The 17,017-nt window shown below is 38.4% G+C and overlaps 1 protein-coding gene across 1 annotated transcript in view; it reads left to right on the plus strand.

The window, feature by feature from the left end:
• Nucleotides 1-17,017, plus strand: part of ELL2 (elongation factor for RNA polymerase II 2) — a 55,243-nt gene that overhangs the window by 22,835 nt on the left and 15,391 nt on the right. Inside the window, exons 3-7 of the mRNA XM_080371073.1 lie at nt 1,991-2,112; nt 4,139-4,381; nt 5,977-6,301; nt 9,056-9,180; nt 9,319-9,412. Of these exons, the coding sequence (XP_080227199.1) occupies nt 1,991-2,112; nt 4,139-4,381; nt 5,977-6,301; nt 9,056-9,180; nt 9,319-9,412 (909 nt within the window). The remainder of the gene's footprint in view (nt 1-1,990; nt 2,113-4,138; nt 4,382-5,976; nt 6,302-9,055; nt 9,181-9,318; nt 9,413-17,017) is intronic.

Consider the following 17,017-nt stretch of genomic DNA (forward strand, 5'->3'; position numbering starts at 1 on the left):
GCCAAGTTTGTTGGGTGGAGGAATGGAGCTGTAAAACATTTTTGTTTTTTCCATTTGAGTCTGATCCTTGGAAATCATTGTTGATACTAAACTTCACAGGCATTTGCCTGTGGAGGCAGTCTTGTCTTTCCCCATACTTTCATCAGTGTCTTTTTCAATATTTGTGGTAAGTGGGACCTTGTTGATGAGAGTGGAACAGCAACAAACATATTTTTAAATGTGCTCTGAGGCCAGCTTCTGCCTTCATGTTACTGTGTGAAAATGCATTGAGCCACTCCATGGTTTAATAACCACAGCAATTCTACCAGAATTTGAATTATAAATATTAGGTTATAGAAATTCCTGATGTTTAAGGTGACTTTATGCACGTACATTCTGTAGACTGATTAATGGAAAATGAAGACTTTCTCAAAATAAGCCTAGAGAATGAAGCAACAGTCACCTGCTTCCCTCTGCTCTGCTGTTATTTCTTGAGAGCCAGCCTTAGATTGATCATAGTGTATATTTGTTGGCTTTCCAAAAAGTCTGTCAGGCTGAAAAGCATTACCTCTTCTACAGTGAGTTGAATTCAAATTGTCAAATACATACACACCTGCTGTATTTACAGTAAAATCAGTATGCTGAAACATTCAGTCAGTGGTACTTAATTTGTTACGGAGTGTAGATGAATTTTAGTGTCATTTGGGCCCCTATGGTCTTTGTAGGTTGATGGCTTCTCTGTAGTAACCTTCATAATAATTAAAAGGTGAGTATATAATCCAAGTTCATGTGTTTGGTAACTTAAACAATTTATTTCCATTCTTATACAGAATGCACAGATTGCTCTTTTAAGCATACTAGTGGCTTAAAGTAAGTAAAAGAATATGGTGTTAAGATGACTTGTCTTTCTCCTTCAGACAGACAAGCCACTGTCCCAAGCTGCTGGGAAGCTCTGCCAGGTACTGATGATTAAAATATAAATTGTAATGCAATGGTGTTGTAGTATCACTTCATGCAAATGACATTGGGATTTATGAAGACTGGCCAATCTCACAAGCGAAATATTGAGAGAAAGATTTCTAAGAGGCAGTTGGATATTGCTTTTACATATCTTTGTCAGTTGTGTTTAATACTCCATTAAAAATTCAAGCAAATCTCAGAAGAATAGCTTTTTAGATTTACTGCAAGCTAGTTTCACCTTCGGAATAAAGTAGTTGGCTGGCAGTAGTTTTGCTGTGCTTCAGTATCGTTTTGTGTAGCAGCACACTGAAATATGTCCTTGTGCCAATACACATTGGAATGATTTCTCATATTTACATTTTTAAGCTCTAGCAGAATGCAGCACGTTCTGTACTAAACTATTAGTTCGGCCAAGGAAATCAAGTTTTGTTTTTTTTAAGTTTAATCAGATGTAACTATTTACATTTCACATTTATGCAAATAGTCACATCTAGAGCTGAGTAAAAGATGAAGGCTTTTAGTGCCTGCTGGAGTTGAAATTAATCTTTTACAGTTTAGGAAGTTTTACTCTTGTAATTTAGGGGTTGCTGGTTTTTTCCTTCTTGGAGCCGACTCCTGTATGTGCTTCCTTAGGACCAAATAAATGACAAAATTTGGGGCCGTGTCTACTGTGGTCTGTGTGAAATGCTATCATCTGTTTTGTTAGATGAGCTTTGGTCCTTTTTATTGTACTCAGGTGCTTGCATTTGAAGTCAAGCAGATGTATGCTGATTCCACTAAATGGGACGAGATTACTTGCTACTTGAATGCTTTGCTGAATTGGAGGCTGAGGGACTGTAGCTTTTCCAGTGCAGGTACTGCTGTGGCAGACATGTAGCCAGAGCTGCTTTCAGCAGGAGAATTGTGCCAAAGGAGCCTTTTTTTTGTGATATGACTGAAATCATATCAAAACTTGTGAAAATAGTTTCTCATTTAACATCTTGGACCTAGTTAATTGCAAGCAAAAGAATGTAGATTGAAGTTTTTATGTAAACTTTTTCTTTCCTTTTAGCATGTTAAAATTCCCAAAGTTGATTCCTCAAATGAAGTGAAGACATTTAGCTTCAGCTTGTCAAATGTTGGCAAAGATAATCCTCAGGGAAGCTTTGACTGTGTCCAGCAAATGAACTCAAGGTAAGTTTTGCTTGACATTTTCTTTAAAATCTTAAAAATCTTTAAAATGGCAAATTTTAGTAGAGTCTGTGGCTTTGAGCATATAGCAAAAACTTGTAACAGAAGCGTGCTCCTAGTGATGAGTTGCAGTAGAAAATTTCTAGCAACAGTGTGGTTTCTTGCTAATTGTAAATACTGACTTTTACATAGAATTCTTTTGGGTTTTGCTCTTTAAAGAGTAACCTTTTGAGTACTTTCTTACCTCTTGGTGCTATTTTTAAAAGCATTTTGAGCTCAGCATCACCTGAGCTAGACCAGATCCATTCTGCAACAATATGTAAATATGGTTATGGCTTGCAGCATGCAAGCATGCTGGTCATGGTGGATTTGTCTTACTTCAAGAGCCACATAAATCAATGACCTTATTCATAATTGCATGACTGTGCTGTTTCAGAACCCAGAAGTAATACAGCAGCACCTTGTTCTGGTCCTTTAAGTCAGTGGACAGTGTTAATGTCTGTGGAAGTTGGGAAGGTTCTGTGTTTTGCATTGTTTGCTTCAGGTTCTAGACTCTTCCTTCTGCATAGTAACCGTGGTGCTGGGTAACTGCGCTGTTACTATGACGTCACAGGCAGAGCTTGTGGTAGTGGGCAGGCACGCCAACAGACGTCTCCAAAAGGCGCTGCTCAGGTTCTAGGTTACAGGAGAGCTGCTGCTCTCAATTTCAAAACAGAGATGTGTCTAGATAGCGGGCTTTTGGAGCAATAAGAAAACTGCTAATATAATAGCTTTTTGCCTAACAGGAGATCTCTCATCGTCCTCATCCTCCGCTTTCTCCCTCCTGGGGGAGCCTGAGGCAGTGTGGCTTTGGGGTTTTCTTGGTTTTGTTTGGTCTTTTTTTTTTTTTTTTTTTTTTATTATTACTAAAATATGTCTGAAAGGGGCCGGGCAGCTGCCATGGCTGGCAGAAAGCAAGCGACAGGAGTGCAAGCTGGGGTAAGAGGTTCTGCCTCCGCTCCTGGCTTGTCTCTCCCAAGCACCTCTAAGAACTCTTCTATTCGGTAAGGAGCACCTTCAGTTGAATTAAACAGTATTTTTAAAGTAAGATTAAATTTATGCAGCTTTAACTGTGAATAATTCCAAATAACATGCCTAGGTAGTTTTAATGTGATTTTACCAACTTTCTTCAAAATCTGATCCAGACTAGCTAGCCAGCTTTCTTTGTGCTAAGCACTGGCAAAGTTAATGCAAAATTTGTGACATGTTACAGACAGTTAATTAAAAAAATAACCAAAAAACAAAAAACAGCACCAGAAAGGACCTCCTCAGAGCCTCTACCTGTAATTTTGTGCTTATGGCAGGTCTGTCTTCAAAACTGGCTCGGATTTTGAAAATGCCTAGCCAGAGGATGGGATAACAGTGTTTCAGTCAGTCCTTGGCTCTTCTCATGGTGACAAAACACATAAAGGCAGTGATGTTCAAGAAAATGGGCAATGGGTAAAAGCTGTGCTTTAGATGGCAGTAAGGACCTTTTTGTCCTGTTGTAAATGTGGTGATTTCGGAACAAGGAATCAATATGTAGCTCTAGGCTATGGGCAAAACTGTAGCTGTATCATCCTGCAGTATTTGGTCAGTGGCTTGGTCCAGCTTTGACTTCGGAAACAATGCAATAAATTGGGAATGTGGGATTCTTGACCCTTTTTGGAGCGTTGATGGGGAGTTTTAGAGCATTTCGGGTTAGCTGAAGCCAGTGTCCTTTCTTTGGTGGAGCTGTTGCCATGGCGGGTGCCATGCAGGGTACTTGTTAAGAGTGATGATAGTTAGGAGAGCTTAAACAAAGCTGCTGTTAGTTGGGGTGCACTGCTGGCAAAACTGATGCAATTTGGACGTGTAGAGACAATTTGAAATATATGTGTGCCCTAGCTAGCTGTCAGAACCTGAAAATGTTTTTCTTCACCTATAAAGACAGGTTTTAAAGTTCCTGATACAACCATATTTATAAACCTGAACTAGTGCTTGGGCTTAACCTTTTTCAATGTTTTTATAGTTCCGGAGACTCAAAACTCACTAGCCTGGGAGTTACACAGAATAAAATCACCATGCGTGCAACTAGTGATTCCTATCAGACGACTAAAGCACGCTTAACCCAGGTAGAAGAGGAGTCATGCAACAGAAATCTAAAGGTCATTAAAGCTGGTGGACCATTTCTAGGTATGGTTGTATTTCATTTTCTACTAGATGTCTGTAAGATTTTTAAATGCAGTAGTTTGTCTTTTGAGCATATTCTTGGGTAAAGTGGTTGTTACCTTGGGTAAGGTCTTGGTTGTACGTAGCTTGCCTCTCATGTGACAGGTTTGCATCTCCTGTTGCTGCGTTCAGACACTATTTTTCACTCCCAGAAACCTGCCAGTCCTTCCTTGTTCCATATTGCTTGACTGTTTGAAATTTTGGCCATTGAGCTAAGGGGTTTTACCACCCCACGCACCTAAATTCTCTGGTTTACTAGCTAATGCTTTCTTTGTGTAACAGCAGTTTTGAGTCCCTGAATACTGTGCTAAACTATTAACCTTAATTTGTAATCTAAAAAATTTAACATTGAGAAGGTCTTATATGCAAATTCATAAGCTTAATGTGAAAGACTTTGCTTTTCACACTTGCTAATGCTGATTTAAATGCTTACAGTATCATCTGTGGAGGAGGGGTGTGTATCTACATTGAATTTACCTTGTCAGAAAGTTTGTAATGTGTTTAATAGACTGGCAAGTTCGTACTGTTGTAAAAAAATTTTGTGTGTGTTTGCATGATTGGATTTGTTCTTGGAACCCAGAAGGACAGACTCTGGGGGAGCAGTTGAGGTGGGAAAGATTTGGCCTCCACTGCAAGATGGAAACAAATTTTTGCTATTCCAGAGGACAAGCAGTACGTAAGCACAGCTCAGTCTCTGTGTTTCTGATAGAAGAAAGCAAGCTCCAGATTGTGTCATCAGTACTCATTAAGGCTCCCTCATGTACCAAACATGAGCTGTTGATTTCAGAAAAATGCCTGGTTTCTGTCACATCCTCTGCTGGACTGCTAACAGTATTTACTAGAATAATGTTCTGTAGTATTCTGATTTTTTTTTTTTCTGTCCAACAGCAAATGCTGACTAAAAATACAGAGGAGTTTAAAAACAAGGGAGTTGAAAACAAAAGTTTCCAGTTTAAAAACACTGGAAAACCGAGATTCAGGTTGGGTGGAATTACTGTAAAATTCTGAACGCATCACTGGCAAACACTTGCATTGTTCCTCCAGCTGAGAAAGATGGGTTGTGTATTTTTTGTAGAGTATGATCCAAAGTGCTGTGCAGGCTGTGTTTTAAAACTTCTCTGGCCTGGCTCCCAAGAACTGTTGAATTTTTGGTGTATTGTTTCTGACAAACCTGGGCTTATTAATTAAATGGGGAATATTTCAGCTTAAAATGTGGGGTAACTTATGGTAAGTCAAGTGATTAACACCAAGTGTTGGTAGTTTCTTTAAGCAGTGATGCAGCTAAAGGTTTAGACTTGGTCTCCCTAGACATCAGTGGGGAATCTTTTAATGATATGGAAGACTTTTGCATCACACTTTACAGTGCACTTCTAAAAAAATGCCAAATTTTCGGTATCAGTGCTTGAGCTTATAAACTGGAAAAATAGTAACAGCACCATCTATATAATTAATCAATAAAGTCTTCTTACTAGTATCCCTCGTTTACTAGCATTTTTTAATATTGGGTATTTGTTAATGTCTATCTTGATGTATCTTTACTACCTGTATTCTTATAGATCTTGAAATGCTATCTAAATAGTTTTTAGAGTTTATCTAGTTTGGTAAATTCTTTTAAATCAACTTTCTTGTCTTCTCCTAACCTCCCATGTCACCCTGTTTTTTTCTTACTTTTTTTTTTTTTTTTTCCTTAACCCTTACTTTAGGTAGAAGAGTACCGATCAAAAAACTAATACGGTGTGGTTCAAGTCCTGTGCTAGTGCGGAATAAAGTGACATCCACAAACTGCGGCAAAACATCACGGAGGTCTCAAAAACACAGTAGTGTTTCCCACAGACCATACAGGGACAGGGTGGTTCACTTACTGGCACTGAAGAATTACAAGAAACCAGAGCTACTTGCTCGCTTGCAGCGAGATGGTGTCAACCAAAAGGACAGGAATTCCCTTGGAATTATCCTCCAGCAGGTGAGGTCACAGAGTTTGTGCCAGCAGTTTTTCCCTCCTGCTATTCTTTTAATTGTAGTTTTGAGCTGTGTTACTCCAGTGTTTAAATTAGAAAATAATAAACAACTTGGGTAATGGTCCCTGTTTTTAAGTTTTTCAGTAACCTTTACACAGATGCCCCAGACTGCAAGTCAGCATGATGAGGGGAAGGGCAAATTAAAAAAATTGTGGAGTGGTTTTGTTTTGCTAGAATGGCAGGCAACAATTAACTATTTCTAGCTCTGTTCGTCCTGACGTCTTAGTTTTTCCTCGCTCTTACTTGGACTGTTCAGCTGCTCAATTGAGAGAAACTGACCACATGTACTCTCAATTCTGTGAAGTAGTTTGTCATAGTATTTAACATTTCTTGTGACAAGTTTATGAGGAGAGAAGTTTGGTAATTGCATAGGTTAGAATTTCAATTGAATGTAGCTGGTGACCTGTAAAGGTACTTGGCTTCTCTTGGGATCTGTTAGAATTGTGATGCAGGGAAGGGTGTTACAGCCAAATCATAAATGAAATGGGTGGTGATGGTCCGATTTTGAGCATAGCCTTTCTTTGGTGTCATGTGGATTTTGTCTTTATCTTACTTTAAACCTTTTTTTATATTCAGTGACTTTTCCAGTGCTCCATTAAGTTCCACTTGTATTTCTTTATCACATCCATCAAAATTATTGGTAAGCTTATAGTGTTGTATTGGTAAGCCTATAATGTGGTACAGGTGAAAGTTTTAAGCTGTGTGTTTGAGAGCATCACTTAGTAATTTTCTACAACAACCGTTCAGAAAAGGCTTTTTGATGTATAAGATGGCAGTGACTTCTCCCTTACTTTTTAAATATTTGCTGTATCAGTAGACTGTGGCTGAACTGTGCATGAATTAATATATAAAGAAGGAATATTTCTCATTTATCAAGGGAAAGAAGTGTTTTAGAACCTATTAAAGTGAGTAAAATTCTACATTTATGCAGCTTTGATCCTACACTGAACTTTAAAAACTCATTCCTTGAATATGTCAAGTGTTGTTGCTTTGTTTACACGGTGCAATAGTGGTTTTTTTACCCTGAAGACATACACAATTGAATGAGATCCGTGTTCTTACATACAGATTGAAGCAGTCAATTTATTAAGTCAATTATAAAATTCCAAAAGATCAGTTCTCAAGAGGGTAAAAGGTGCAAAAACTTTGTGTCCTGTTTCTCTTGGCAACATTTAAGGACACTTTCTTGGAGTCTGTTCCCTTTATGTGGAGTAGACTACCCCAGGCTGTTGGTTTGCACTCAGAAATGGTTGTGTTAGCAGCACTAAACCCTGAAAAGCCTTGCTGACTCTTTTTTCCAGCTTCGTAATAAGGGGGTTTAGGGGGTTTGGGGCTTTTTTTTTTTTTTTTGGGGGGGGGGGGGGGGGGGGGGAGGGAGGCGGGGGGGGGAAGGAGTGTGTGTGTTTTTTTTATACAGATCTAAAAGCAGCAGCCAGAACTTGGTAAGATCTAATACACACAGATTTGCTTCTCTTAGAATCTAGCCTTCGTTCTCTTTTTAATGAGTGAATTACTGTTTCAGGGTATCTTGGTTACTTTGGGTTGGTTTGTTTGTTAGTTTTAAGCTGGGAACAGACAGACACACAGACAGACATGAATTAGTATTTATCACTTTTCATGTTTTGGAGGAAAAAAATAGGCAAAGCTGTGAAAAGGCGAGTTATTCGGCATTTTGTATTAATGGAGAGCTTTTCTTTGAGGTTTTCTCTGAAACTCTGAACAGGTGTCAAGTGATGAAGTCTAAACCACCACTTTAGGGGTCAGCAGTCTCAGGGTTTTACTAACTCATTTTAACTTTTTGATTATGAGGAAGATATAAACCCATTTTATTTTCAAAAGTGTACAGCAAGGCATGCACGCAGCCTTCTCGCGACAATACTTTGCTGTAATGAATCCTGTGTCGGCAAAATTAAGAGTGCTTCTCCTTAATTTTTTTAGCACTCCTTAAATGTTTTAGCACTAAACCTTGTTTTCAAAAAGTAACTTGCTAGATATGAGTAGAGTTACTTTTTTTCCCCAATTGGCAAAACTTTGATATGGCTTAAAACTAATGGCATAGATTAAATAATTAATCTTTGTACTTGAAGTAGTTCAGGGCTAGTTGGGTTATCGCAGAACACTGTGCAGTAGAAAGCTTTTGTGTGGCTTTTAAACAGAATTGCTTTTCTTTCTCAAGCCAAATGACGACATACTGTGGTCATTAATTGGATGATGGAAAAAATGCATTGTTCCATGGATAGTCTGCTCTGCCATCCCAGTATAGCTGTGTAAAACGAAAGAACAGCAGGTTTCCTCCTGCAGTTGAACAAATCTGAATTTGTATGTGGAGATAGCATTCTTCAGTTGTTAAAAAAAGAAACATAAATAAACAACTAGGCCTCTTAATGTAAAGTTTTGGCATAGTATTGGCTGTATTAAAGACAATATGGTGAGGAGAGAGGTTTTCATGGAGTATGTTTCATACAGCAGCAGTGTGGGATTTTCTTACATCCAAATTCCTACCTCTCAAATGGGCTGCATTTTTTTTAAATTGGTGCTCATTACGTGAGAGCCACTTTTGATCTTCACATCTGACAAACCTGGAAAACTGGTGTATGATTGCCTTTTCAGCTTTGATTTAGCTTTGCAGTACCAGTCTTATTTCTGTAGTTCGCATTTAGGTATAATGAGTGTTTATTTTCTTAAATGTCTGCCTGTAGGTAGCCAGCTTGAATCCAAAGGATAACTGCTACGTTCTGAGGGATTACTTATTTAAAGACATTCAGAAAGATTGGCCTGGATACACTGAAGAAGAAAGACAGTCATTGGAGTTAATACTTTCGAAGTAAGCTCAGTTTCCAGGGGAAGGAAAATAGCCTTCTAAAAAACTTTCTCTGGGAGATGAATGTCTGTCTTCCCTATAATGAAATAACTATGACATAGACATTTCTGCTTGTAACCTGATGTTGGGTCATCCTTACAGGAAGTTAAATCCACCTCAGAGTACCGCCACCACTACCAGCAGCGATTCGGTCTCTGCTGCAACTTCTAAGAACAATGATAAATCAACTGCTCAGGTATGGTTTTGGGGTGTGTGTGTGTTTAACTTTATTTACAATGTATTAAGATTTAGCACACTTTATATAAAGATTCATCACACTTTATAGAACACTATATAAAGTTGTGAAGCACTAACAGTTTTTAACACATGAAAAACTGAAACTTTTATTTCTAATTGGTTTATTTTTTTTATAGAGGGAGGTTTGAACTGTCAGAGAGATTTGACAAAATGTCAAAGCCCTTACAGTCACGTAGCTTAAGGGCTGCTATATTTATCATTCTGTATTTCAGAATGTTTATTAAAATATTTGGGAAAATAAACAATTGCTCTCTACACAGTATTTTGTAAACACACTTAGATCTCTGACAAAGATTGTTACCGAAATCTCGGAATGAAGAACTTATCGACACCAATGTGATGTAGATAAGCAGACACTTCTTTATTGACGGCCGGGTGCGTGAGCGAGTCCTCTCGCGATCAACGCACACCAGGTCCCAAAAACAGATTCCATATATAGAACTTATTCATACATATTCATTAATTATTCATGCATAATCATAACATTTCCCCATAATCATTAACATATTCTCCTCCCATATCCGATTCTGCGCAATAAAGCTTAGAAAGGTCCAGAAATGGGTCTGGGGTACGATTTGGGTAGGTGGTATATGAGTCGGTGGTCGCGATCTCCCCCTGCCGGAATTACCTTTTACTAAAGTTCACGGTTTCTTGGCAGGTAACTACAAGCTGTTCCAGTCGACTCTCCCATTAATCCTACATTCTGACATCTCAATATACTTTCTATATACAGAAGACTAGTTAGATACAAAGAAACCTTTCAAACCCTAAATTATTACTTAAGCTTCAACAATGATTCCAACCCATTCTTCTGGCCTTAGTACAAAATGTACAAAGGGTCTCACAACTACTTTTACTAAATAATCATAACTTTCTTCAACATATATTTTTATCTTCCTATATTTCTATTCTATAAAATAACTCTATAAAATCAGATAATCAAACCAATAAAATCAATTGATCTCAACTCTTTAACAAATCGACAACATTTCCCCCCTTTGAAAGTGTTGAAAATCATTATTTCAATACTTTCACACTATTTACATGTCATTTGTTTCAACATATTTGGGTGGTGGTGGGCTGTATCTTGGTGGACTAGTAGGCACTTCTCTCATAATCATACGATTGACAGCAATCCTATTGATAAACTGTTTTTTCAAACATGCATATACTAACATGATCATCAAAAAGACAATCAATAACAAAAACAAAGTTTTGATTATGGATTGTATCCAAGAGCTCAAGTTCCATCCTAATTTATTAAAAATTTTTCCAAGCCAATCTTCTGACATACCCTTTTGAATATTTTCAGTTTCTTTTTCAATTTTTCCCAATAGGTCCAGATCATGTTCCACATCCTGAGTGACATTTGGAATGTGGATACAACAGTGGTCCAGTTTATCCTTGAGATATCCACACACTCCATGTTCTTTAAGTAGGAGCAAATCTAGTGCCATTCTATTTTGTAAAGTCATTCTGGAAGTCGCTTGTAATTTCATGTTCAATTCCTTAAACCCCTTTTTAGTAACGTTTGCTAATTTTTCCACTTGACCAGTTAACTTATAAAGCCATGCTCTGTTCCTATATGATGCTATAGGATTTAAAAGTGATGCAAGTGCCCAACCAATTTTCACTCCTGTAGAGGGTTCATTCCAATTATCATCATTTGTCTCGGATCTCTTTGTTCGTTTTAGTTCTAAATTTTCTAGGGATCCTCTAAATGGTGATTTCTTCCAAATTGGACACAATGTTGGCATGCCTAAGGTAATTTGTTTCACTTTACCATCTAATGGTAGATGAGTTGTCCAGGTTCCATCACTCAATGCCCAAATTAAATGTCCAGGACTTCGAATAGTAGATTTTCTACAACTAAACAAAGTTCCTCTTCTGACTGTAAAAGTACTGGTTAAATTGAGAGTATTCTTAAGACCTCAACAAAAACAACCATATTTCAAAGCAGCGGCCAGCGGAGGAATTCTTTGGATTACTAAGTCTGCATTACTGCAATCATACACTTTTTCACATTTCCACCATGGCACTATTTTATCTTCCTTCTCTCCTAATGAAGTTGACCTATCGTTGACCCAGGGTAATATTGAAAAAACTTTTCCTTCCCATGTAAAACACCAAAGAGTTTCTGCCATATACTGAAAATGGGAATATAAGGTCATAGACCAAACTGAATCCCAAACTATTTCCTTTTCCTGTAGGGTTCGGTTCTTTTTCTCACATTTTGTCTCAGTTACCCATACACTGGTGTTTGTTGTAGCCATTTTAGGATAATAACACCATCCTTTGTTCCCTACATCTCCCTCTAATCCTGGTTTAGCTACAAATCGTCCTTTACATTCCCACATAGTTGAATATACTGGTGATTCTTCTCCAACTTTAACCTTTTGCAATTCCCAAGTTTCTCTAGGTTCTTGTTTACAATCCACAGTCTCATTTCTGTATTCCAATTTGGTCAAATTCATGGTTAAGATTCCCCATGGAATAGATTCACCTACTGCCCTCGGTATTGGCAAACAAGCAGTGATCTGCGTGATGTTTTATAAATTGGCAAATTCTTTAATCAATCCTACCATCAAATTTTTCTCAGCCATTTGTTTGGGAATGTCAATCACTTGTTCTGTTTCTATTTGTCTTTTGTTCCTGTCCACCAAGCCATCCCATGATCCCACCAATATTACCAACCAAAAAAATCTAAAAACCAATCATAACCTGATATAAAAAAACTAGACATGTTTCAAAGTCAATTTTTAAGTCTCTGGGTCACGGTTGATAATCTTCCATGGAATAGGTGCTTTCTTCACTCGAGTATAATGGATCCAAGCCTCCGACTCTGCTATTTTGATAGCTGTAAAAGTGGTTAACAGTATCTGGAAAGGTCCTTTCCAACGTTCCTACAAAGGTTCAGAGGTCCAGGTCTTCACATAGACATAATCTCTTGGTTGAAAATCATGCACTGAATTTTCCAGGGATAAAGGTCTATTCCAAATTACTGCTCGCCGAATTGCAGCCAAAGTTTTTCCTAGAGAAAGCAAATAGTTATATACATCCTGCTTTCTTTTTACATGTATATTTGGATTTGGTTCTGGAGATTCATATGGTTTTCCATATAACAATTCGTAAGGACTGACTGAGGTTCCACTCTTTGGCTGTACCCTGATTCATAATAATGCCAATGGAAGTGCCTGAGGCCACTTTAGACTGGTTTCTTGACAAATTTTACTTATTTGTCATTTCAAAGTTTGATTCATCCTCTCCACTTTTCCACTAAATTGTGGTCTCCAAGACGCATACAAATCCCAATTAATACCCAACACTTTGCTAACACTTTGGACTACTTCAGCAACAAAGTGTGGACCTCTGTCAGAAAAAATTCCAATAGGAACTCCAAATCTCAAAATTATTTCTTGTAATAACCACTTCACAACCTCTTTTTGCTTGTGTGGTGCGACAGGGAAGGGCTTCTGGCCATCCTGTAAAAATATCAACCCCTACCAGAATGTACCGGTACCCATTTTGTCTGGGTAATTCTGAAAAATCTACTTGCCAATAATCTCCAGGTTCTACACCAGATTTCAGTCTACCCATTGGAACCTTTTTCTTAATCATTGGATTATTTTTCAAACATACCTCACACTTTGCAGTTATCATTTTAGCTATTCCCAACATCTTAACTGATACCACTTGTTTTCGTAAAGATGTTACTAAAGCTTCTGCCCCCCCAATGACATTCTTGGTGCTTTGCTTGAATTAGCTCTCTCATTAAAAGAGGGGGAATTACTACCTGTCCATTAGGAATTATCCACCATCCAGCTAAGTTTTTCTTAGCATTTAATAACTGACCCAATTTGTCATCTTCCTCTGAATATCTCTGTTTTTCCCTAGGAAGGGTTACTGTTTTAGAAGGAATTATTGCCATTTGTGATGTTTGTCTCTTTGCTAACTTCTTTGCTGTTTTATCAGCTAAATTATTTCCAATTATTATTTTTATATTTCCAATCTGATGTGCTTTACAGTGCATGATTGCTACTTGATCTGGTTTTTGAACTGCTTGCAATAATTATAAAATTTCTGTTTGATGCTTAATGTTTGATCCTTGAGAGGACAACAACCCCCTCTCTTTCCACAAGGCTCCATGGACATGCACTACCCAAAGGCATATTTTGAATCAGTCCAGATATTTACTTTTTTGTCTTTGCTTATCTCTAAGGCCCGGATTAAAGCAATGAGTTCTGCTTTTTGTGCTGATGTGGTACTCGCCAATGCTCCTGCTTCTATAACTGTAGTCTCTGTTGTTACCGCATATCCGGCGTATCGGACTCCTTGTTCCATAAAGCTGCTTCCATCAGTATACAGTTCCCAGTCTGGTTGCTCCAATGGTACGTCTTTCAAATCCTCACGACTGGAATAAACATACTCGATGGTAGCCAAGCAGTCATGTTCCAGTTGTCCTTCTTCCTGTATGGAACTTGAAAACACTGCAGGATTTACCAGGTTAGTTGTCTTTAGAATCACATCATCCTGTTCAGTCAATACCACCTGGTACTTCATCATTCGGCTGGGGGACAGCCAATGCCCCCCCTTCTGTTCTAAAACAGTTATCACCATGTGTGGGACATAGACTGTTATTGTTCTTCCCAAAATCAATTTCCGAGCTTCTTGTATGAGCATCACTGTTGCTGCCACTGCTCGAAGGCAGTTTGGCCACCCTTTACTCACTGCATCCAGTTGTTTACAGAAGTATCCGACTGGTCGTTTCCAGCTTCCCATCTTCTGGGTTAGTACTCTCAGTGCCAGGTGTTGCCTTTCATGAACAAACAGCTGGAAATCTTTGGTTAGATCCAGCAGTCCCAAAGCAGGTGCAGACATTAAGGCACGTTTCAATTCTACAAAAGCCTTTTGCTGTGGTGGGTCCCAGACAAAGGGAGAGTTCTTTTGGGCCTCGTACAGCGGTTTAGCTATTAGCCCATAGTTCATGATCCAAAGGCGACACCACCCAGTCATTCCCAAAAATGCTCTGAGTTCATGAATATTTCTCGGCTCAGGTATACCACAAATAGCTTCTTTGCGATCTTTTCCTAATTGTCGTTGTCCTTTTGAAATCTCAAAGCCGAGATAGATCACAGTCTGGCAGGCTATCTGGGCTTTCTTCCTGGATACCTTGTACCCATTTAGTCCCAGGAAATTCAAGAGGTCAATAGTCACCTGTATACAGCTAAGTCTTTCTTCTGCAGCAATCAATATGTCATCCACATATTGTAATAGTAAATGCCCAGGTCTTGATTTATCCTGTTTCCAGATTTCAAGTTCTTTAGCTAATTGATTTCCAAAAATAGTTGGACTGTTTTTAAATCCTTGGGGTAATCTAGTCCATGTCACCTGCATCTTTCGCCCGGTTTGAGGATTTTCCCATTCAAAAGCAAAAAGTTTTCTGCTTTCTTTTTCCAAAGGTATACAAAAGAAAGCATCTTTTAGATCAAGCACTGTAAACCATTGATAAGTCTCCCTTAACGCTGTTAACAGTGTATAAGGGTTTGCTACTACAGGATAAATGTCCTTAACTATTTGATTTACTGCTCTCAAGTCTTGCACCAGTCTATATTCACCCGAAGGTTTTCTGACTGGTAAAATAAGAATATTATACTCAGATTCACATCCTGCCAAAATTTTATACTCCAAAAATTTATCAATCAATTTCTTCAATTCCTGTCTCACTTCCAGTTTAATTGGATATTGTTTAATTCTCACTGTACCTGCACCTTCCTTCAAATCTATTTTAACTGGTTCTGCTAGTTTCGATTTGCCAGGAATATCTGTCTCACATACAGTAGGGATCACTGCCAAATCCACCTCCGGTGGAATTTCTTGTTCCTTTACCTTTTCTTGTATCATCAAGATTTCTCCCGTTTTTGACTCAGGTATTTGCAAGAAAAGTTCTCCTTCGTCAAAAACAATCTACATTTAATTTAGACAACAAATCTCTTCCTAATAAGGATATCAGACATTCTGATACATACAAAAATTCATGTGTAATTATCTTATTTCCAAATTTCAAATCTAGGGGTTGCAGGAATGGCCTGTTTTTGTTCCAGTTTTTCCTTTACAGGTATATAATAAAAAAATGTTGCTCCTATATCCACTCCCAACCTCACAATGTAAACATTTTTTTTCCACTTTCTTATTATCAAAAGTTATAGCCATTACCAAATTATCTCTAATAGTTAGCTTACATTCATCCTGCCAATCCTTTCTTTGTCTTAAATAAAAAAAACAAATCCACATCTGACATTTTATTCCATTTCCCTTCTCTTTCACAATACAGCATTAACTACAAAATAGTGTTATAATTCAGTGTCCCATTCGTGGGCCACTTTTCCTGATCATCCAATATATACAAAGGCCACCAATTTTTACAATACTCAAATTATTACAATACTCAATAATCTGACTCTTTTGCAGATCATCCTGTAAATTTCCCCAATGTGCCAATAAACATCCCAACAAAGAATTTTTCGGGATTTTGTCATTTACAGCAAGATTACCCATGCTTTTACTTTTAAACAACCGAGTTAACTTCGATGCCATGATATAATCTCTCACCGTACAATACACAATTATTCAACTCTGTCACTCCAATCCGCGGATCCACACTCCACACTCACTTTCGTGCTCAATTGCACGTCTCACCCTTACAGCCACACTCACACTTTCCAACAGTTACTTTAAACAAACATATAACACAATATTATACCTCTTAATTTTCTTCTTAATACACAAACACAAAACCACAAACACAAAAACTTCTTCTAACTTCTTGTTAGAGGCACTACCTTAGAGAACACTATAGCATATAGTTTCTCTTGTCTACACTTTTGTCCAACCCTGCAATAGCTTTCACTTTTGTCTTACGGGCAGACGCCTAGGCTTCCACTTCCACAAGGATCCTTTTAGTCCAACCCTGCGCAGCTTTCGCCGCGTCTGACAGGCAGACTCCTAGTCTTACCCTGTGCAGCTCTTTCACCACGTCTGACAGGTAGACTTACTCAGTGGGACTCCAACCCACTGGTGGGACTCTAACCCACTCCTTACCATACACTTATTATAGTGGGACTCCCCCCCACTTTCTCTAGTGCACTTACTTACTTACTTTAGTGGGACTCCAACCCACTTACTACAATTACAAAAAGAAGTGTCTTACCAAATATCCAGGGAACGTCGCGAAGAGCCTTACGGATCGGGGATCGATGGGTATCCCCAAGAAATCCTCGGTGCCGGCTGGAACCGATCAGGTCCCCGACTCCTCCGGTCTCCTTCAGCGAGGTTCCACCTGGGTCGCCAAAACTGTTACCGAAATCTCGGAATGAAGAACTTATTGACACCAATGTGATGTAGATAAGCAGACACTTCTTTATTGACGGCCGGGTGCGTGAGCGAGTCCTCTCGCGATCAACGCACACCAGGTCCCAAAAACAGATTCCATATATAGAACTTATTCATACATATTCATTAATTATTCATGCATAATCATAACATT

Source organism: Falco punctatus, assembly GCF_963210335.1.
Source record: "Falco punctatus genome assembly, chromosome: Z".
Taxonomy (NCBI): domain Eukaryota; kingdom Metazoa; phylum Chordata; class Aves; order Falconiformes; family Falconidae; genus Falco; species Falco punctatus.